This window comes from Mesoplodon densirostris, chromosome 8 (assembly GCF_025265405.1).
Source record: "Mesoplodon densirostris isolate mMesDen1 chromosome 8, mMesDen1 primary haplotype, whole genome shotgun sequence".
NCBI lineage: Eukaryota > Metazoa > Chordata > Mammalia > Artiodactyla > Ziphiidae > Mesoplodon > Mesoplodon densirostris.
Genome location: NC_082668.1, coordinates 95,375,494 through 95,399,607, shown reverse-complemented (window position 1 = coordinate 95,399,607; position 24,114 = coordinate 95,375,494). Strand labels below are relative to the sequence as shown.

General features: G+C 36.6%; 1 protein-coding gene across 1 annotated transcript in view; it reads right to left on the bottom strand.

Annotated features, from left to right (window-relative positions):
* The window catches only part of AGPS (alkylglycerone phosphate synthase), a 141,871-nt gene that overhangs the window by 99,849 nt on the left and 17,908 nt on the right, over positions 1-24,114 (bottom strand). The window contains exon 2 of the mRNA XM_060106344.1: positions 6,165-6,254. Coding sequence (XP_059962327.1) covers positions 6,165-6,254 — 90 coding nt within the window. The remainder of the gene's footprint in view (positions 1-6,164; positions 6,255-24,114) is intronic.

Below are 24,114 nucleotides of genomic sequence, written 5' to 3'. Positions count from 1 at the left end.
CATAAACAAACAAGAAAATGTGATCCATAATCAAGAGAAAAGGCAATTAATAAGAACCCCAAGATGATCCAAGATACTGGAAATAGCACACAAGGATTTTAAAACAGCTATAACTACACTAAAGGACAAAAGGGAAGGTATGTTCCCAGTGAATAACAGAAAATAAATCTCAGCAGAGAAACAGAAATTATAAAAAACAAAATAGAAATTCTATAATTAAAATTCAAATAAAAATTCATTGGAGGAACTCAAGGACAGACTGGAGATGTCAGTGAACTTACAGATAGAGCAATAAATCATTTTTAACCTGAAGAACAGAGAAGATTGAAAAAGAGAGCTACAGAGACCTGTGGAACAACAGAAAAATACTAACATACATATAAATGGAGACCTAAGAAGAAGAGGAAAGAGGGAAAGGAATTAAAAAAGTATTTGAAGAAATAGTAACAGAAAGTTTCCAAATTTGATGAAAGATATAACTTCGCAAATTAAAGAAGGTCAGAGAACTCTAAGAAGATAAGTGCAAAGAAACTCACAAAAGGCACATCATAGTCAAATTGCAACTTAAAAAAGAGAGAGAAAGAAATCTTAAAAGCATCTACAGAAAAATGACACATTACATATAATGTAATAACAACAAAAATTATGACTGACTTCTCATCAGAAACAATGAAGTCCAGAAAACAACGGAACAACATTTTTAAAGTGCTGAAAGGAAAAGAATGCCAACCTAGAATTTTGTATCTGATGAAAATATCCTTCAAGAACAAAAGTAAAATAAAGACATTTTCAGATGAAAACTAAGAGAACTTGGAGCCAGCACACCTACAAGAAATGCCAGAGAAACTTCTATAAGCTGCAGGGAAATATAACACTAAATATACAGTGAAATCTTCACAACAGAATAAATAATGACAAAGAGTAAATATGTGAGTAAATATAATTGACTATTTTTCTTAATTTCTTTAAAGTATATATGACTCTTAAAAATTATAATATTGTATCGTGGAGTTTATGATTTAACAACTAGAAAAAGAACAGGGAAAGGAAAATAAACCAGATTTGCAAGGTGCTTATACTTCACATGAAGTGCTACAATAAATTTAAAACACACTAAAGAGCTCTATAGAGCAGGAATACTATGAAAAAATTAGATGTGCTACTCAAATTTCGTTTCCTATATCTTCTATCCCAAACTCTATTTAAATGAGCTTATATGAAACATAAACATTATTTCATATATACAAGAAATCCTTAATTGTATATATATGAGAATATTGGTGCAGAAAACTCAAGTGCTTAGAGAGGCAACTTTTCAGTTTTGGAAATACTTCTCAGAGATGGCAAAATATTAAATAGCAATAAGTGCTAGAAATAAAGAGATAAAATATATATCCTACCCTAGATGAGTGTAGTGAAGAAGGCTGATATGTAAACAATAATATTCCAATGTGTTACAGTGGCAGTAATAAAATAACTTTCAGAAAAGACCAAAACAAATTTCAAAATGTATATTTTATAATGGTACTCTTAAATTTTTATTTAAGTAAACATAAAGCGTTATTATGTGTCAGCCATTGTTCTAAGTTTGTTATGTATATTAACTTATAATAATGTTATGAGGTTGATACTATTACCCCATTTTATGAATGAGGAAGCTGAGGCACAGAGAAGTTAAACAACTTAAGATGTTAGGTATGGGCCTCCCTGGTGGCGCAGTGGTTAAGAGTCCGCCTGCCGATGCAGGGGATACGGGTTCGTGCCCCGGTCTGGGAGGATCCCATATGCCGCGGAGCGGCTGGGCCCGTGAGCCATGGCCGCTGGGCCTGCGCATCCGGAGCCTGTGCTCCGCAACGGGAGAGGCCACAACAGTGAGAGGCCCACATACCGCAAAAAGAAAAAAAAAAAAAAAAAAAAAAAGATGTTAGGTATGTTAAGTAACTTACTCAAGGTCACACAGCTAGTAAGTTACAAAACCAGGATATGAACCAGGTAATAAATAAGGTTAAATAAGTAATAAATAAGTCTATATGATGCTGCCTCTAGTCTGATTCTTTCCTTACCATCATTCCAAGTGAGATCATTATTCTAAAATTCTTTATTAATGAATATTTATAAAATCACAGTAGCTATATTCGGTAATTTTTTTCACTATAATGTTCTTGCAACTTCTCTACTTCCCTCTCCCTGCCATGATGACAGAACAGCCAAATAAAACTATACTATATTATGGCTGTTTTATCTTTGTTTAATTTTATAAATATTTTATTTATAAAATATTGAAGTATAACATGCATACAAAAAGTAAGTGTAGAGTTGAATGAATTTTTACAAAGTAAACCTCCCATGTAATCAGCATGCAGATCCAGAAAAAGAACATTACCAGCACCCCAGAAATATCCCCCTCCTTGCCCCTTTCCAGGCATTATCACCTTTCCCCACACCAAAGGAACAACTATCTTGTTAACTTTATATAAATGAAATCATATAAAATGTACTTTTTGTGTCTGCTTTCTTTTGTACAATATTATATTTGTGCGAGTCATCTATGTTTGTGTACATAGTTGCAGTTCATTCATTTCCATGGCTTAATTCCACTGTGTAAGTATAGCATAATTACTTTATCCATTGTATTGGTGACAGAAAATAGAGTTGTTTACAGTTTTTGGTATGCGCAGAGACGTTCTTGAACTTGTTTTCTGAAGATCACATATCACATGTTTCAGATAGCTATATAACTAGGGTGGAGTTCCTAGGCCACAGTCTATCTATATGTTTAGCTTTAGGAGGTGCTGGCAGATAGCTTTCCAAGACGTTAACAACCAGCAATGTATAAAGAGTTCTACTTGTTCCACACCTGGTATTGTAGTTATTTTCATTATGAGACATTCTATTGGTAATCTCTTGACAATATTAATTTGAATTTCACTGATTACTCAAGAAACTGAACTTCTATTCATATATCTATTGTCCATTTGCATATCCTGTTTTCAATGCCAGTTCATCTTTTACTCATTTATTATTATGTTTTTATTGATGTATAAGAATTCTCTATATATTCTGAAATCAAGGATGTATGTATTAAATATTTTCTCTCACTCTGTGATTTGTCTTTTCACTCTCTTTAAGGAGTCTTTTCATGAAAAGAAGTTCTATATTTTAATGCTGTCTGATTCATTTTTTTCCTTATATTAATGCTTTTAGTTCCCTGCTTTTTGCCTACCTCAAATTCAGAAAGACATTCTGTATATTCTTCTAGCAATTTTATAGTTTTAGCTTATGTATTTAGGTCTATAACCTACCTGGAATTGGTCTCTGTATTTGGTATGAAGTAATGTCAGAAGTAATTTTTTTCCAAGATGGCCATTTACGTCCTCAAAGCTATTTTTATTTTTGTGTTTAATGGAGAAAAGTGTGTGTTTAAATGAAGAAAAGAAGAGATACTCTAGTAGTCACTATCTATTCCAGATCAAAGAACAATTAAACCAATACCGAAAACAAACCAGAATAGACTGTATATTCGTCTTAACACCTATGTTGTACAAGCTATTTAAAATGTTCAAGGGACTTCCCTGGTGGCACAGTGGTTAAGAATCTGCCTGCCAATTCAGGGGACACAGGTTTGATCCCTGGTCCGGGAAGATCCCACATGCTGCGGAGCAACTAAGCCTGTGCGCCACAACTATTGAGCCTGTGCTCTGGAGCCTGTGAGCCACAACTACTGAGCCCACGTGCCACAACTACTGAGCCCACGTGCCACAGGTACTGAAGCCTGCGCACCTAGAGCCCATGCTCCGCAACAACAGAAGCCACCGCAATGTGAAGCCTGCGCACCTCAACAAAGAGTAGCCCCCACTTGCCACAACTAGAGAAAGCCCGTGCACAGTAACGAAGACCCAACACAGCCAAAATAAAATTAAATTAAATGTTCAAACTGTAATACTTTTTTTTTTTTTTTTTTTTTGCAGTACATGGGCCTCTCACTGTTGTGGCCTCTCCTGTTGCGGAGCACAGGCTCCGGACATGCAGGCTCAGCGGCCATGGCTCACGGGCCCAGCCACATGTGGGATCCTCCCGGACCGGGGCACGAACCCGTGTCCCCTGCATCGGCAGGCAGACTCTCAACCACTGCGTCACCAGGGAAGCCTTTTTTTTTTTTTTTTTTGTGGTACGCAGGCTCCTCACCGTTGTGGCCTCTCCCATTGCGGAGCACAGGCTCTGGACGTGCAGGCTCAGCAGCCATGGCTCACGGGTCCAGCCGCTCTGTGGCATGTGGGATCTTCCCAGACCAGAGCACGAACCCATGTCCCCTGCATCGGCAGGCGGACTCTCAACCACTGCGCCACCAGGGAGGCCCCTAAAGTGTAATACTTTTGCTCAAGATTATTTCCCACTCATTTCATCAGAGCTTGAATAACTGCAAAAGCTTTCAGCAACTAGCCTCAGAAGTTTACTTTGACTTCACAAAGGTAGCCAAAGGGGGGGGTTGGAAATCACTGTGTAATATATAAATTCTGTACTGAAATTAAATATATGTTTATAATACAGAATTCAATATAAAAGGAGCCAGTGTGGGGCCCTATCCAAAGGAATTTTTAATTGGAAGTGACAAAAAGCACTCATTTTGTCACGTAATTTTAACAGTTACATGGTATTGGCTGAAAGGACGTCACTTCTTATGATGACTTCATATTATATAACAAAAATACCATCTAAAATTCTCAAATAAATCCTTACATAAAGGTTAGCAAAACAAAAATAATAGTGGAATGAAAAAAATAAATGTTTTATTCAACAAGTTCCTTTTTTATATTAAAAAATCACAAGTGCTGGGCTTCCCTGGTGGTGCAGTGGTTGGGAGTCCGCCTGCCGATGCAGGGGACGCAGGTTCGTGCGCCGGTCTGGGGGGATTCCGCATGCCGCGGAGCGGCTGGGCCCGTGGGCCATGGCCACTGGGCCTGCGCGTCCGGAGCCTGTGCTCCGCAACGGGAGAGGCCACGGCAGTGGGAGGCCCACATACCGCAAAAAAAAAAAAAAGCAAATGTAAAGTGTATATCTTCACACCTTCATTAAAATTAGTTACTAATTACCATTCCTGAGGTTTTGTTTCAGGTACGAAGTACGTTTAAGTTAAAAACAAAAATGGAATGGTTATGTTGTAAAGAAAAAGAATTTCTCCAAAGAAAACTTTTCTTGCTGATATTTCAATATACTGATATACCATATACTTGTTTTAAAAACAAGTATATTAATGCCCAATAGATATGAAGTCAAAGTGCAATACTAGAACAGATTCATGATATACCTAATCCAATTTTTTACCTAGTCTCAATTTTTAATTTATTTTTAGAGCCACATTTAAATATTTTGTATTTGTACTCACTGTCTTTCCAAGTTATATCAAAATTCAATAGACAAACCCAAAACACCAGCTTCAGCAGAGTCAGTGTTGCTTAAAATCAATTAAGAACTCATTTTACAATTCTGTCTACATCTGGAACAGTAACAATACAAATATTCTTTAGAATTCTTATCAACATTATTACCAAAAATATTTCAGAATGTGAAAGTTACCACACAAATGACTGATCTTTCTTCATCACTTCTTCCCTAATATACCTCAGAAAACTAATTTTAAAAATACTATTTACATTCACAAGGACCTTCCATAATGTTCACCTTCCATAATAACCCAACCAAAATTATATTTCCAGTCTTAAACAAAGAGTTACTTTGAACAAGCCAATGTTATGTGGATTACACAGTGGGTAACTGCAAACCATTTTGGATCCTGATTCAAACTACCTACAGAATGATATTTTTTAGACAGAGAAATGTGAATGTGAATAATCAGATATTACAAAATTTCTGTTATTTGGGGGAGTATGATAATAGTATTATATGATTGGTTATATTAGGTCCTTATTTTTTTAAGGGATACATATATAAATATTTAGAAGTGACATGACAATGTCAGAATTTGATACATAACAGAAAAAGAAAAGCAATTATGGCAAAATGTTAATAACTTTTAAATCAAGGGGGGAGTCATTCTATTATCCTATTTTTTATGTATGTCTATTATTTAACATTATATTTGTTATTTATGTTTAAAATTTTTCAGAGAAAGAGAAATAAAAGGAATAAAACAAAAAACCAGTTACCTTTTCCCAGTCAACTCAACTTGTCCTTTCTTATTGAAGAAGAACCTGGAATCATTATATCCCCATCCATTCCATTTCATAACTTCTTGCCTAATAAGCAGAAAAATATACATAAATGAGATCTATACTAAACATCTCAAAACTGAACACTGCATCATTAACTATTACCTTTCACAATCATTTAACAGAAGACTTATTCCGACCTTATTCCACTATGATGTTGCTTTAAATAAAATGAATATATACTAAAATGTCTATATATTAATATTTCTAAATATAGAATCACTCTGATGAGCAGCACCTGCTTCACAAAGGGCTAAAACCACTAAATTTAACGCATTCAAAGGGAAAAGGAAGAAGGAGAAAAATATTCTTAGAGTATAAATATGCTTCATTTTGCACGTTATTGAGTTTATATTATATGACGGACTAAAATATTTTGCAACTAAAATAAAATTCACTTAACAGGAAACAAGTTTTTTCATATATTAGAAAAATTGCAATTATTAATCTTCTGCTAGAATGAAAAAGACGAATTTACAAAGTAAGTTCACTAGCACTGACACTATCAGTAGCAGGCACTTTCAATAAAGTAGATTAAAAATCTGAACACTGGGTTTACAAACATTCTAAATCCTTCAACTTCCAAATGCCAACATCTACCTTGATCTACATATTAACATTAACATAACAGTTAATGACCATACCAGTTTTCAATGTTCCAAAACAATGTTATCTTTAATTTCCAAAATGCCAGTATTTCATAGTTTTAAAAATCGTTTTCATCAAAATCCATCACTCACTCATTCAATTTTACACATTACAAAAGAATTAGATTGGTTTGGACCCATGCAGAACACAATAAGCAACCACACCGAACTACTGTGTCAGCATTTAATACATATTTTAGCATGGTGCCCTAGTATACTGGGGCCACTGAAATAAACTGATGGTGAATCTTCTTACTGCAAATTCAATGACTGTAGTTTATGATGAAAATACTTGAAAATACATCATAAGGAAGAACTCTGTAACTATGTGTGGTGATGAATGTTAACTAGACTTATTATGGTGAAAAATTCACAATATACACAAATATCGAATCACTAAACTGTACACCTAAAACTAGTATAATGTTACACGTCAGTTTTACCTCAATTTTTTAACGAAATTTCAAAATAAACAAAGACGTACTATTAAAAAGTGTTCTAGGGATTCCCTGGTGGCACAGTGGTTAAAAATCTGCCTGCCAATGCATAGGACACAGGTCGGAGCCCTGGTCCGGAAAGAACCCACATGCCGTGGAGCAACTAAGTCCATGTGCCAAAACTATTGAGCTTGTGCTCTAGAGCCTGTGAGCACAACTACTGAGCCCACATGTCACAACTACTGAGGCCTGCGTGCCTAGAGCCAGAGCTCGGCAACAAGAGAAGCCACCGCAGTAAGAAGCCCGTGCACCACAATGAAGAGTAGCCCCTGCTCACCTCAACCAGAGAAAGCCCACGTGCAGCAATGAACACCCAACACAGCCAAAGAAACAACTGAATAAATAAAAAATAAAAAAATAAGGTGTTCTAATTCTCCATAATTCTCAAGGAAGAAAATGACTACTGACAAGCAAGCGAATTTTTTATTACAACCATAATTCTTCTTCCAGTTCAAGGGCTTTTCAAACAAGTAGAACACTAACATGATACAAATGAACCAAATACAGTCATTAATTATGTAATGAAATACCCATCTATACATAAAATTAAAAAGAAACTAGGAATGCTCTCTTTAAAATTAGTTTGCTAACAAAAAAACTATATTTCCTATACAAAAACATACTGTTCAAATACATCTTGATCAATCTATCTATCTATCTATCTATTTATTTATTTATTTATTGCCGCATTGGGTCTTTGTTGCTGCATGCAGGCTTCCTCTAGTTGTGGTGAGTGGGGGCTACTCTTCGTTGCAGTGCACGGGCTTCTCATTGCGTTGGCTTCTCTTGTTGTGCAGCACGGGCTCTAGGGTGTGCAGGCTTCAGTACTTCTGATGCACAAGCTGAGTAGTTGTGGCACACGGGCTTAGTTGCTCTGCCGCATGTAGGATCTTCCCGGACCAGGGATTGAACTTGTATCCCCTGCATTGGCAGGCAGATTCTTAACAACTGAGCCACCAGGGAAGCCCTCAAAAACACCTTAAAGAGTAACAAATCCAGAGATTAGATTTGTAGATGAGCCTGTTAACTATCAATCAATATTTTCTTATTTCACAATTCTACCTCACTGTAGAGGGAGGTTTTGAAAGAGAGCTTTTGGAAAAAATCTCTACAGAAAAATCTCATGACTAATGACATGTTGACAATCCACTTGTTTTATTTTATTTTTCACATCTTTATTGGAGTATAATTGCATTACAATGCTGTTACTTGCTGCTGTATAACAAAGTGAATCAGCTATATGTATATATATATCCCCATATCTCCTCCCTCTTGTGTCTCCCTACTCCCTACTCCCTATCCCATCCCTTTAGCTGGACACAAAGCACCGAGCTGATCTCCCTTTGCTATGCAGCTGCTTCCCACTAGCTATCTATTTTACATTTGGCAGTGTATATATGTCCATGCCACTCTCTCACTTTGTCCCAGCTTACCCTTCCCTCTCTGTGTCCTCAAGTCCATTCTCTACATCTGTGTCTTTATTCCTGGCCTGCCCCAAGGTTCATCAGAACCTTTTTTTTTTTAGATTCCATATATACGTGTTAGCATATGGTATGTTTTTCTCTTTCTGACTTACTTCACTCTGTATGACAGACTCTAGGTCCATCCACCTCACTACAAATAACTCAATTTCCTTTCTTTTTATAGCTGAGTAATATTCCATTGTATATATGTGCCACATCTTCTTTATCCATTCATCTGTTGATGGACACTTAGGTTGCTTCCATGTCCTGGCTATTGTAAATGGAGCTGCAATGAACATTGTGGTACATGACTCTTTTTGAATTATGGTTTTCTCAAGGTATACGCCCAGTAGTGGGATTGCTGGGTCGTATGGTAGTTCTATTTTTAGTTTTTAAAGGAAATTCAATACTGTTTTCCATAGTGACTGTATCAATTTACACTCCCACCAACAGTACAAGAGGGTTCCCTTTTCTCCACACCCTCTCCAGCATTCACTGTTTGTAGATTTTTTGATGATGGCCATTCTGACTGGTATGAGGTGATACATCATTGTACTTTTGATTTGCATTTCTCTAATGATTAGTGATGTTGAGCATCCTTTCATGTGCTTGTTGGCAATCTGTATACCTTCTTTGGAAAAATGTCTATTTAGGTCTTCTGCCCACTTTTGTATTGGGTTGTTTGTTTTTTTGATATTGAGCTGCATGAGCTGCTTGTATATTTTGGATATTAATCCTTTGTCAGTTGCTTCATTTGCAAATATTTTCTCCCATTCTGAGGGTTTTCTTTTGGTCTTGTTTATGGTTTCCTTTGCTGTGCAAAAGCTTTTAAGCTTCATTAAGTCCAATTTGTTTATTTTTGTTTTTATTTCCATTTCTCTAGGAGGTGGGTCAAAAAGGATCTTGCTGTGATTTATGTCATAGGGTGTTCTGCCTATGTTTTCCTCTAAGAGTTTTATAGTCTCTGGCCTTACATTTAGGTCTTTAATACATTTTGAGTTTATTTTTGTGTATGGTGTTAGGCAGTGTTCTAACTTCATTCTTTTACATGCAGCTGTCCAGTTTCCCCAGCACCACTTATTGAAGAGGCTGTCTTTTCTCCATTGTATACTAGAGACGCAATGGTTAAGAATCCGCCTGCCAATGCAGGGGATACAGGTTCGGGCCCTGGTCCGGGAAGATCCCACATGCCACGGAGCAACTAAGCCCTGCGCCACAACTACTGATCCCACACTCTAGAGCCTGCAAGCCACAACTACTGAGCCCGCACATCTCAAGCCCGTGCTCCACAACAAAGAGAAGCCACCACAATGAGAAGCCCGTGCACCACAACAAAGAGTAGCCCCCGCTCGCCACAACTAGAAAAAGCCCACACACAGCAACAAAGACCCAACACAGCCATAAATCAATCAATTAATTAAAAAAACAAAAAAAAATATACACTGTGCCCATTGTATACTCTTGCCTCCTTTATGGAAGATAAGGTGACCATATGTGCGTGGGTTTATCTCTGGGCTTTCTCTCCTGTTCCACTGATCTATATTTCTGTTTTTGTGCCAGTAGCATACTGTCTTAATTACTGTAGCTTTGTAGTATAGTCTGAAGTCAGGGAGCCTGATTCCTCCAGCTCCATGTTTCTTTCTCGGGGTCTTTTGTGTTTACATACAAACTGTGAAAGTTTTTGTTCTAGTTCTGTGAAAAATGCCACTGGTAGTTTGATAGGGATTGCACTGAATCTGTAGATTGCTTTGGGTAGTACAGTCATTTTCACAATGTTGATTCTTCCAATACAAGAACATGGTATATCTCTCCATCTGTTTGTATTGTCATTAATTTCTTTCATCCGTGTCTTATAGTTTTCTGCATACAGGTCTTTTGTCTCCTTAGTTAGGTTTATTCCTAGATATTTTATTTTTTGTTGTAATGGTAAATGGGAGTGTTTCCTTAATTTCTCTCTCAGATTTTTCATCATTAGTGTATAGGAATGCCAGAGATTTCTGTGCATTAATTTTGTATCCTGCTACTTTACCAAGTTCATGATTAGCTCTAGTAGTTTTCTGGTAGCATATTTGGGATTCTCTATGTATAGTATCGTGTCATCTGCAAACAGTGACAACTTTACTTCTTCTTTTCCAATTTGTATTAATTTTATTTCTTTTTCTTCTCTGATTGCTGTGGCTAAAACTTCCAAAACTATGTTGAATAATAGTGGTGAGAGTGGGCAACTTTGTCTTGTTCCTGATCTTACTGGAAATGATTTCAGTTTTTCACCACTGAGAAGGACGCTGGCTGTGGGTTTGTCATATATGGCCTTTATTATGTTGAGGTAAGTTCCCTCTCTGCCTACTTTCTGGAGGGTCTTTATCATAAATGGGTGTTGAATTTTGTCAAAAGCTTTTTCTGCATCTATTGAGATGATCATATGGTTTTTCTCCTTTAATTTGTTAATATGGTATATCACATTGTTTGATTTGCATATATTGAAGAATCCCTGCATTCCTGGGGTAAACCCCACTTGATCATGATGTGATCCTTTTAAAATGCTGTTGGACTCTGTTTGCTAGTATTTTGTTAAGGATTTTTGCATCTATGTTCATCAGTGATAGTGGCCTGTAGTTTTCTTTTTTTGTGACATCTTTGTCTGATTTTGGCATCAGGTTGATGGTGACCTCGTAGAATGAGTTTCGGAGTGTTCCTCCCTCTGCTATATTTTGGAAGAGTTTGAGAAGGATAGGTGTTAACTCTTCTTTAAATATTTGATAGAATTCACCTGTGAAGCCACCTGGTCCTGAGGCTTCGTTTTTTGGAAGATTTTTAATCACAGTATCAACTTCAGTGCTTCTAATTGGTCTGTTTATATTTTCTATTTTTTCCTGTTTCAGTCTCGGAAGGTTGTGCTTTTCTAAAGTACTGTCCATTTCTTCCATGTTCTCCATTTTATTGGCATATAGTTGCTTGTAGTAATCTCTCATGATCCTTTGTATTTCTGCAGTGTCTGTTGTTAATTCTCCTTTTCCATTTCTAATTCTATTGATTTGAGTCTTCTCCCTTTTTTTCCTGATGAGTCTGGCTAATGGTTTATCACTTTTGTTTATCTTCTCAAAGAACCAGCTTTTAGTTTTATTGATCTTTGCTATCATTGCCTTCATCTCTTTTTCATTTGTTTCTGCTCTGATCTTTATGGTTTCTTTCCTTCTGCTAACTTTGGGGGTTTTTTGTTCTTCTTTCTCTAATTGCTTTAGGTGTAAGGTTAGGTTGTTTATTTTAGATGTTTCCTGTTTCTTGAGGCAGGATTGTACTGCTGTAAACTTTCCTCTTAGAACTGCTTTTGCTGCATCCCATAGATTTTGGGTCATCGTGTTTTCATTGTCATTTGTTACTAGGTATTTTTTTATTTCTTCAGTGATCTCTTGGTTATTTAGTAGTGTACTGTTTAGCCTCCATTTGTTTGTATTCTTTACAGATTTTTTCCTGTAATTGATATCTAGTCTCATAACATTGTGGTCAGAAAAGATACTTGATATGATTTCAATTTTCTTAAATTTACCAAGGCTTGATTTGTGATCCAAGATATGATCCTGGAGAATGTTCCATGAGCATTCGAGAAGAAAGTGTATTCTGTTGTTTTTGGATGCAATGTCCTGTAAGTATCAATTAAATCCATCTTGTTTAATGTGACATTTAAAGCTTGTGTTTCCTTATTTTCATTTTGGATGATCAGTCCACTGGTGAAAGTGGAGTGTTAAAATCCCCTACTATGATTGTGTTACTGTCGATTTCCCGTTTTATGGCTGTTAGTATTTGCCTTATGTATTGAGGTGCTCCTATGTTGGGTGCATATTTACAATTGTTATATCTTCTTCTTGGATTGATCCCTTCATCATTATGTAGTGTCCTTCTTTGTCTCTTGTAATAGTCTTTATTTTAAAGTCTATTTTGTCTGATATGAGAATTGCTACTCCAGCTTTCTTTTGATTTCCATTTGCATGGAATATCATTTTCCATCCCGTTACTTTCAGTCTGTATGTGTCCCTAGGTCTTAAGTGGGTCTCTTGTAGACAGCATATATTTTGTATCCATTCAACCAGTCTATGTCTTTTGGTTGGAGCGTTTAATCCATTTACATTTAAGGTAATTATCCATATGTATGTTCCTATTACCATTTTCTTAATTGTTTTGAGTTTGTTATTGAAGGTCTTTTCCTTCTCTTGTGTTTCCTGCCTAGAGAAGTTCCTTTAGCATTTGTTGTAAAGCTGGTTTGGTGGTGCTGAATTCTCTTAGCTTTTGCTTGTCTGGAAAGGTTTTAATTTCTCCGTTGAATCTGAATGAGATCCTTGCTGGGCAGAGTAATCTTGGTTGTAGGTTTTTCCCTTTCATCACTTTAAATATGTCCTGCCACTCCCTTCTGGCTTGCAGAGTTTCTCCTGAAAGATCAGCTGTTAACCTTGGGGATTCCCTTGTGTGCTATTTGTTGCTTTTCCCTTGCTGCTTTTAATATTTTTCCTTTGTGTTTAATTTTTGATAGTTTGATTAATATGTGTCTTGGCATGTTTCTCCTTGGATTTATCCTGTATGGGACTCTGCACTTCCTGGACTTGACTATTTCCTTTACCATATTAGGGAAGTTTTCAACTATAATATTTTCACATATTTTCTCAGTCCCTTTTTTTTTTTCTCTTCTTCTTCTGGGACCTCTATAATTTGAATGTTGAGTCATTTAATGTTGTCCCAGAGGTCGCTGAGACTGTCCTCAATTCTTTTCATTCTTTTTTCTTAATTCTGCTCTGTCATAGTTATTTCCACTATTTTACCTTCCAGGTCACTTCTCCCTTCTTCTGCCTCAGTTATTCTGCTATTGATTCCTTCTAGAGAATTTTTAATTTCATTTATTGTATTGTTCATCATTGTTTGTTTGCTCTTTAGTTCTTCGAGGTCCTTGTTAAATGTTTTTTGTATTTTCTCCATTCTATTTCCAAGATTTTGGATCATCTTTACTATCATTTCTCTGAATTCTTTTTCATGTAAACTGCCTATTTCCTCTTCATTTGTTTGGTCTGGTGGGCTTGCTCCTTCATCTGCTGTGTATTTCTCTGTCTTCTCATTTTGCTTAACTTACTGTGTTTGGGGTCTCCTTTTCCCAGGCTGCAGGTTCATAGTTCCCGTTGTTTTTGGTGTCTGCCCCCAGTGGGTAAGGTTGGTCCAGTGGGTTGTGTAGGCTTCCTGGTGGAGGGGACTGGTGCCTGTGTTCTGGTGGATGAGGCTGGATATTGTCCTTCTGGTGGGCAGCACCACATCCGGTGGTGTGTTTGGGGTGTCTCTAAACTTATTATGATTTTAGGTAGCCTTTCTGCTAATGGGTAGGGTTGTGCTCCTGTCTTGCTAGTTTTTTGGCATAGGGTGTCCAGCACTGTAGCTTGCTGGTCTTTGAGTGGAGCTAGGTCTTAGTGTTGAGATGGAGATCTCTGGGAGAGCTTTCACTGTTTGATATTACAGGGGGCCAGGAGGTCTCTGGTGGACCACTGTCCTGAACTTGGCTCCCCCACCGCCAAGGCTCAGCCCTGACACCCGGCCGGAGCACCAAGACCCTGTGAGCCACACGGCATGAAAGAGCATATTGCTTTGGAGGCTGGTAGCCAGTTAACTTGTCACCTGATCTTCATATGCAAAAGACCTTTAATCCACTGGTCTCTGAGATCTCCTCATGCTCTTTAATCTTCTTTCCTCAACTCCTAAACTTCCCCCCCGCCCCTGGCCTGTATAGTATTGTTACCTCAATGCCCCCTTGCTGCAAATGCAAAACAGGCTTCCCAGAGGTAGAATATTTGGGTCATTGCCAGCCAAGAGATGGCTTTTTATCACGCAGAATATTTCTCTGTTGTTGTTATTATTGCTGTCCTCTTTTTCGTTTAGCAGTTTATTACAAGTTATGATAAAAGATACAGATGAACATCCAATGGTAGAGATGCATAAGGCAAGGCATGGGGGAGGGGCACAGAGCATCCATGCCCTCTCCAGGCCCAAAACTCTGACCAAATCTCCAAGTGTTCACTGACCTGGAAGTTCTCCAAACCCCATCCTTTTGGGTTTTTATAGAGGCCTGCACTTGTTTTCTTAAGTTTATACTTTGTAAAAACAGATTAGGTTATTGTCCACTTTGCTTTTTTCATGATTATATTCTCTGCACTTTTATGAATATAATTTACTTACAATTTTATTTTTATTATGTTTCCATAATAATTTACATGAGAATATGTACATTTAAGTTAACATCTTTACTTAGTATTTTATAATATGTGAATACATTTTTGTATATGCAATGAATTTTATTAGTGAATTTAAACATTTGTCATGAAGTCTGTACTCTATAAAAGAGAAGTTTCATATTATACAAAATAAATGCAAAAATACCAATATAGTCATTTTGCCTTGGTATTACAATCACTAAGCATGGGAAATTATTTCAGTACAGATGTTGAATTTGGCAGGTTTACATAGCTTAACAATGAGAATCATTTTCCTTAAAATTATTCTTAGAATTTTAAAAAATTATTCCCAGATGGCCTCAAAGTAAACGTGATTACATGTGTTCACTCTTAACACTTCATGAGAAAAATGAATCAAGGTAATAAGCAGGAAATATCTGCTGCTGTACACTGAAAAATGAAGAGATTTACATACTCAAGACTCTGGAACTTAAATTTTCAGTTGGGTAATATCTTAAAGAACCTCCAAGTTTTTAACTGTAGGCCAAGGTACCTTTTTCTTTCTTTTCATCTCAATCAGAAAATTCTGCCTATGATATAGGCCTTACCATATTTATACCAAGTTTTGGAGGCTTCCCAGAAGTTGAAATACAGGCATTTGTAATGCATTTGTGCCTCAAAAAAACAATGTTATGTTGTTTAAGTAGTATGCAATTAAAATCTAGATTACCCCCAAACCAATCTTCTGTTATTTTCAAAGTACCTCACACATTAAACAAAAGGTAGGCAAATTTCCTAGGCTTCTGGTTTTAAACTTTTATATACATGTATCCCTTCAAATTACTAATATTTTCTATGACAGTTAAACTTTACTATGTGATTGATTACATTAAACTTTAAAATAAGTTCTTATACACAAGAATGTAATGAGCACACTGAAGGGCATTTTATAGCATTAACATTTTAAAAATTAGAGTACAACTTTACACTGTCATAGAATTCTAAAACTAAAAAGGTCCTTAGAAACCATCCAGTACAACTGCTCATTTTTCAGATGAAGAAATGTGTGCCCAGAGAAGTACTCATGATTACAGAGCTAAGTTAGTCTTGTCATTCTTTCTCTTCAGAGGTAATATTCGAAACCCACTAAGTCATGCTCTCAGGTAGTTAAAATGATTTAAAGGAACCTCTTCTTCATCACATTAATATTTTTCTAAGCACTATTACATGTTATTATCATAGTCATTCTTCTGCACTTGACCTAAAGGAAAACATTTAAGAACCAAGGAATCTGGTTGTATTAGGATACCCAATGCCTTGTACTCCCTTTATCTATAGGATAATGAATTTTGCCATTCAGCATAATGATTCCAAAGCACTACAAGCACCGAAATGAAGAATGATCAAAGAATCACCAACTTTCCATAAGATTCAAATAAAAGAATTCAATTCTCAACTAACCATAGAAATCAACTAACCAGACTGATCTCTCCCACTTTCCAATTCTTAGAGCTAACTACAAATTTAATGTCTTCAAGATATAAGACTCCCCCCCAGCCAAGAAACAAGAAAAGCTGAATTGATTTTACTACACACACACACACAAGTCCATCTTTTACACATTTACACATCTGACCACAGTATCAAATAGTGAAAAAGCACATTGTATTAGCTAGCATAACAAAAGAAAAAGGAGACATTAAAATAGCACCACACGTACACAAGGTGGCAGTATTCTCCCATGCTATACATACTCAGTATTCTGCATTTCCCAGTGCTGATTTTTGCACAATTTTTAACTGAAATTTTAGATTTAACATTATCTTTATCAAAACCATAGAGTTCCTTTCTTTATTCTTAAAATGGGTAATTTTCATTTTTAAGTCTCTGTACAAACATAGATTAAGTCAGATTACTATCCCTCTACTAGTAATTTAAAGGAACCTCTTCTTCATCACATCAATATTTTTCTAAGCACTATTACATGTTGCAAGCATCCCGATATAAATGCATAGTTCCTATCATTACTATTTCTAATCATGATAGTTTTCACTAGAAAATAAAGAAAAGGAAAATATGCTTTGAGCTTTTATTTGGGGTTAGCAATAAAAAATGTTCAGCTAGCTGATAACTAAAAAAAAAAATATTTTTCCAATATAATTCCAAAAATCAAAATTCTAATACAAGATACTTCACTGCTCAGTTCAGATTAAAAACCAAATTGTTATCTATATTTTCTAATTTAAACATGAGAAAAAGATCATATGATCTCAGAGCTTTTGAAAAATAAAAACTGAAGTATGAAACTTAAACCCCAATCTGGATTTCTACTAACAAAGCTCAGTACCAGTTAAATTCAAGTCAATTCCATATGTATTATAATCTGTAGAAGTTAAAAAAATTTTTTTTGATCTTTCAAGGAGTTTTTGGTGCTAATTAAAATCCTCATTATCTGGTAATGTGTTTAATTACTTTAAGACCCAAATAATCCAAAGGAAATCACGAAAGTGAAGTAAAAAATAAAAATGATGGGAAAGATACCAAGATCTGCTAAATAAAATGAATATTTCCCTGAAAAGATATGCTACCAAAAAATACCTATAAATGAAACAATCTTCCTACTAGCTTCTTTTATCTAAAAAAATGGAAGCTGAGTTCCCATTAGAAATATAAAGGCCTAATGAGGGGAGAAATCTGCAGAATACTGTTTAATTCTAAATTTAATTTAAAATGTGTATGCTTTAAAATACATTTAAAACCATGGTCACATCTAGTCTACAGGTCCCACAAAATTATTTCTAAAAACTAAATAGCAAAATTCCCATACAACTATTTACAATGCTTATTGTCTCAATCTAACAGTGCAACTAATCCCCTTTCAAATAGTTGTTAATCCAAGTAGCTTAGTTATAAGTGTAATAATTTATGCATACTATAAAAGAAAGCCCCTTTACAAAAAAAAACAATAGAAAAACTCAAACAGAAGACATGGATAGATAATCACCACTTAATTTACACTGCTACAACAAATCTTGCAGTTCTAAGACTGTTAAAAAATTTGACTTAGGGCTTCCCTGGTGGCGCAGTGGTTGAGAGTTCGCCTGCCGATTCAGGGGACACGGGTTCGTGCCCCGGTCCGGGAAGATCCCACATGCCGTGGAGCGGCTAGGCCCGTGAGCCATGGCCGCTGAGCCTGCGCGTCCGGAGCCTGTGCTCCGCAACGGGAGAGGCCACAACAGTGAGAGGCCCGTGTAAAGAAAAAAAAAAAAAAAATTTGACTTAGAAAAAAGATAAATGCCATCAGGCTCTGAAAGCTTGACACTATCAAACATCTGAATCATAGAATATTTCCTCTTGCCCTGATATAAAACTCACTAACTCTTCTAACTATACTTTATTTCCTACAGAGAAAAACTGGCCAACAGAAATGTCCAGGGGGCTTGATAATTTTATTTTTTCATCATGAGTTTGTCTATTGGCACTCTAACTTTGGTCACTAGTGAAGGTAGTTAACACAAGTCAAACTACTTAACTACGATTGATTCCGGGACCCTAACAAGATCAGGTTTCTGGACAGGTCAACAAGATAACATCCGTGCCCAACAGGACAACAGTGTGCGTCTCCTTGCAAAACCTGGACATTACCATGCAACTCTGTGAACTTCAACAGGAATTTCACACTTCCCTCAATATCCCCTAAATTAAAACTCTAGCTGCCATAATAAAAATTTGGCCCTTCCATATAATAAGTCAATCAATTTTCTAATTTTATCCAATGTGATAGTGTAAAATGGATAAAATATAGACACAAAGTTGTCAGCAACAACATGGAAAAGAGAAACAGAAAAGCATTACTGGTAAACCACTCCACAGAGCAATGGTGTGCTAACTTTTCATAGGTAATGGCATTTCTATGGTCCAACTATACAGCTCCTGGGTATACATTTGGGAGGAATTCACACACAGTTCCATAAGGAAACATGTGTGATATATTCTCTGGAGCATTATTTGTAAGAGTAGCTGGAGGCATCACTAAAGGATTGGATGAGCGGTAAGTAAATTCCCTGACACACTATGCAGCAATCAGAAGCAGAGAGGGAGATAGATATATATACAGAAACATGAAGAGATTTTTTTAAATAGTAGTGAACACAAAAGGAGAAACAATATGATCTATAGCATAATACAATTTAAGCAAATAAAAATACACACACTAAATAATACTGCATATTTTATAAAAACACATACACATGTATTTAAGAACATCCATGGGTGCCCATGGGAGGCGGGGAGATGGGATTAGAAACCAGAGATTGAGGAAATAAAAATAAAAGAGGCTTCACATTTGTTCATAGGCAAATGCCATGAACTAAAGGACTGTGATTACCACAACTCTGAACCTGAAGCAAATACGCTGCTCAGCCCTTGAGTCTCAGTGCAGTTTCTCTCTGTTCCAAGAAGACAATTGTTTCTTTCACATACATACAGAAATTCCACAATGGTTCATTATAAAACCCATTGTTGGGTTACTTAGCAATCTCTACAAGTTTTGGGGTTTTTTTACATGATAGAATTCCATTACAAACAAGTCAGCTTCAAACATACAGCATATCAAATACATATTTAATTTCCTACAGTCAACTCTTTATAGTTTACAAGAATCTGGTACTGTGAAGAAAGTTTTGGTACTGTGAAGAAAGAACCTGAATTCAAGGGTCAAAAGTTGTGTCCCCAAGGTCCAATTCCCATTATACTCACAATGAATTAATGAATGGAAGAAAAAGGAATATACAGGTATGGGGGAAAAAATCTTATAGACAGAGGCACAAAGAGTTGGAAAAGAAGGGAGGACTGGGATAAATAAAGCAAGGCCAACCTTACCCCTTGGCAGAATAATCTGGCACTCACTACTCACTGCAGGCTCATCGGGGACGTTCCCTGACCCCCAAATTTGTCTTACACCCTACCAAATTCTACCAATTGGAAATTCATTATTGTTTGAATAATCTCTTTGAAAATGAAAATACAGACTATTAGTCATTCATACTTACAGTCATACATATTCCAAATATTTTGTGCTAGGGTAGGCATGTATGCATGCACACACTCACACAAACTTGGTATCTGCCATTCTGAAGGCCTGGAAAGGCACAACCATTCTATTGTTCACCCTCATGTGTTGGTCTATGTAATGAGGAAAACAGCCCAAATCAGTATCAGGTAGTTGTCTTAGCAAAAGACAAAGAACAAGAATGTATACTTCCCTTGACCACGTGTGCTCCCTGAACTATACTTTAAATTTCATAATTTGTTTTCTCCACTGTCCACCTGTAAACTAATCAATGTGGCAATTTAGGTAATCAATTCCAGAATTTCTCTACAACCAACTGTGAAAATGTTACTTAACTTTCATTGCTGCCTCCTGCTTCCTAGTAATTGGAAGAGGAACTTTATCACAAGCTACTGACCAACCTGTAAGCGACCAAAGGCCATTTCTGATACAGCCTTTCATTTTTGTAAAAACTATAAAACTGAACAAGAGAATATGAATGTCTCTAAAAATCTGTATGTCATTTTACCATGAAAACCAAGCCTCTGAGTTCCCTTTCTTAGGGAACAAGTTGTCTTCCAGGGGACAACTCAATACTCTTGACAAGACCCTAAAAAGGCTAAGACTGAAGTCCACGTCTGCTTGATATACATAGCATTCTAGCTGTAACAAATGTTTTTTTACTTAAAATAATAACAATAATAATAAGCAGCAGCCACTTCTACTTTAAATGACAGGTAGTTGGGATTATTACCTTTGCTTCTGGAAAACTCACAGAAAAAAATGAACCCCACAAAGTTTGGGGGGAGAGAAAAGGAAATATTAAAATCAGGACCCAGTCACAACCACAGAGGTTCTCAAACTTCTTGGGGTATAAATGTCACCTTGGGTGCTCACTTTAATTTTTTTTTAAATTTATTTTTGGTTGTGTTGGGTCTTCATTGTTGCAGGTGGGCTTTCTCTAGTTGTGGCGAGCAGCGTCTACTCTTTGTTGAGGTGCGCAGGCTTCTCATCGCAGTAGCTCCTCTTGTTGCGGAGCACAGGCTTCAGTAGTTGTGGCACACAGGCTCAGTAGTTGTGGCTCACGGGCTCTAGAGCACAGGCTCAGTAGTTGTGGTGCAAGGGCTTAGCTGCTCCGTGGCATGTGGGATCTTCCTGGACCAGGGCTCAAACCTGTGTCCCCTGCATTGGCAGGCGGATCCTTAACCAATGCACCCCCAGGAAGCCCTGGGTGCTCACTTTAAAAGCAGAGCACTGATGTGGAGAAAAGGGAACCCTCATGCAGTATTGGTGGAAAACAGTGTGGAAGTTCCTCAAAAAATTAAAAATAGAACTACCATATGCTCCAGCTATTCCACTCCTGGGTATTTATCCAAAGAAAATGAAAACACTAATTTGAAAAGAGATATGCACTTCTGTGTTCACTGCACCATTATTTACAATAGCCAAGATATGGAAGCAACCTACAAAGACGTGACTGACACATGTATAATCGAATATAACTCAGCCACAGAGAAGAATGAAATCTTGTCATTTGCGACATGTACAGACCTAGAGGGTATTATACTAAGTGAAATAAGTAAGAGAGAAAGACAAACACTGTATGATTTCACCTACGTGTGGGAATCTAAAAGACAAAACAAATGAACAAAGTCATAGCAACAGAGTCACAGGTACAGAAAACAAACAGGTGGTTGTCAGAGGGGAGGTGGGTGGAGGGGTGAGAGAAATAGATGAGGGAGATTAAGAGGTACAAACTTCTAGTTACAAAATAAATGAGTCACTGGTATGAAACCTACAGTGTGGGGAATATAGTCAACAATAATGTAAATGATTTAAAATCAAGTTGCTCTCACCCAAACTCTATCGAAATCAGGAGGGACTGGATATGGAGGAAGGGGGAAAAAATTAAAACTTTAAGCTCACTGCACTATAGGAGAGGATTGATCTGAGTAGAGTTTTGTAACAGAACAGGGCAGCAAGAAGACAAAGTGGGGGCACTCATCTTGTGGAAGACAGAGGAAAGGGATAACAGGAAATGGAGATTTGGTTACATGACAGAGGTGGTGAACAGATCTATATCTAAATTTTACAAAGGATTATCCTGGAAGGGGGGAACAAGAGCTACACGGAGGCAATATTTTCTGATCCAAATTTTGGAAAGTTGACCTGTTATGGAAATTTCCTAGTTAATACATTTGCAATACCTAAAAATTAAGAGAACGATTTATCAAATAATTTGTCTTTGGGACAATAATATGTTTATTCACATTCCAATATATGTGGTAACCAAGGCCACATATCAAGTAGAGGCAGCAGTGGGCCATGACTCCTAAGAGCAACTGAGAAGAGTTGCAAAATGAGAAATAATGTAAGGGTGACCAACATGTGCATGATACTGACCAGCAGCGTACTATGTAGTATGCGAAACTGCTGATGCTCTTTACTCTTCCGGTTCTTCCTTTACTCTCTAATGCATAAGGTGATATTTATTAGAAATTTGTTCTTGCTATTAAAATGCCATGCTTTCCACTGACGACCTCCCACTTCTTGCCGTGCTTCCACCTTCAGAAACTATTTCAGCACAGGATTCTTATTACTCCTTTCTACACAGTTTACTGCAACAGTAACAGTATTGCATAATGCTGTAAAATAAAGCTAAGCATTTTCCAATCATTATCTCATTTACTTCTCACATCAATCCAGTGATATACGTGTTATTATCTCTATTTAAATCATGAGAAAACAGGTTGAGAGTCAGTTACTTGTCCAGGGTCACATAAACAGCACAGGATACAACTAGGATTTAAATCTTGGTCTTCTGGCTCCAACACTCCTTAACTATCAAGCTATGATTTCAATTTTGCAATATGTTTAAATTTTTTCAAAATAATATGTTGGGAGAAAAAGGAAACTGCTAAGACTATAATCCTTGAAGTGTATCACCTCATATAGAGGGATTTGCCCAAACGGTAAGTATGAGCCAACTGAATAAGTGTGGAGTATACATTATTTACTGATAACAATAAGCGATTTAAATTGGCATATCTAAGCCAGTTGGCTCAGCTCTCTCTCCTTCTCATCACCTCAGAGGCCCAGGCAGGGTAAAGAACAGTTTCCTAGGCTTCCTATGGTCATTATTTGGTTTCCCATTAGCAACTCAGGCCAAAACATATAATTTCCTTTTATCTGAATTTCTAGAAAGCTACTTTCTTAAATTATATGATAGAAATCAGCTCAAATACAACAGCAGTATTTCTCCTAGGATTCCAATTATGTCCAATTCTTTATTTTTGGTCAAAATTAAGTCCAAACAAGCAGTTGTCCTTTATTTCTGGCTCTGCCAACAAAGTAAATGAATCATGTATTCCAATGCTAAGCCTTTTAAAAAATGTGCCTTAAAAAAATTCTTAAGGATTTAATTGTAAAAAGGTTATCATAGCATTCGTTAAAATAGGGAAAAACTGGGAATATATTCTATGATCATCCAAATCTTCTCATCAATGTTTTCACCCTCAGATATAAGAATTTTTCCATCATGACATAGAATAATACTCTTCCAACTCTTCGAATCCATGTTTCTTTGAAATGAAGCTGCCCTTCCACTGCTGTACCAGTCACCGTTTCCCTCTCATACATCTGTTATAGCACTTAGCACCTTGCAGTAATAAAACACACATCACTCTTCCTTAGTAGAACTGCAAGTCCCAGAAGGCAAAAACTATGTTCTAATCCACCTCAGTGCTTAGCACATAGAAAACACTGAATAAATCACCAACAAATGTGGGTAGGTGAAGTTTCAAAGGGGTGAGGAGATGGCTAAAGAGTATCCAACTGATTTAAATGAAGTAAGGCTCCAGGCCTAGATGTTACATTGCAGGATACTTAACAGTATTTTTCTTTTAAGAGTTACTGTTCATAATATGAGAAATCACAGGGAAGAGGTAACAGACTCAGAATGCCCTCCCCTCAATTCTCAAAAACAAAAAGAAAAGATTCCCCAAAACAATAAACCCTGAAGCCTGGT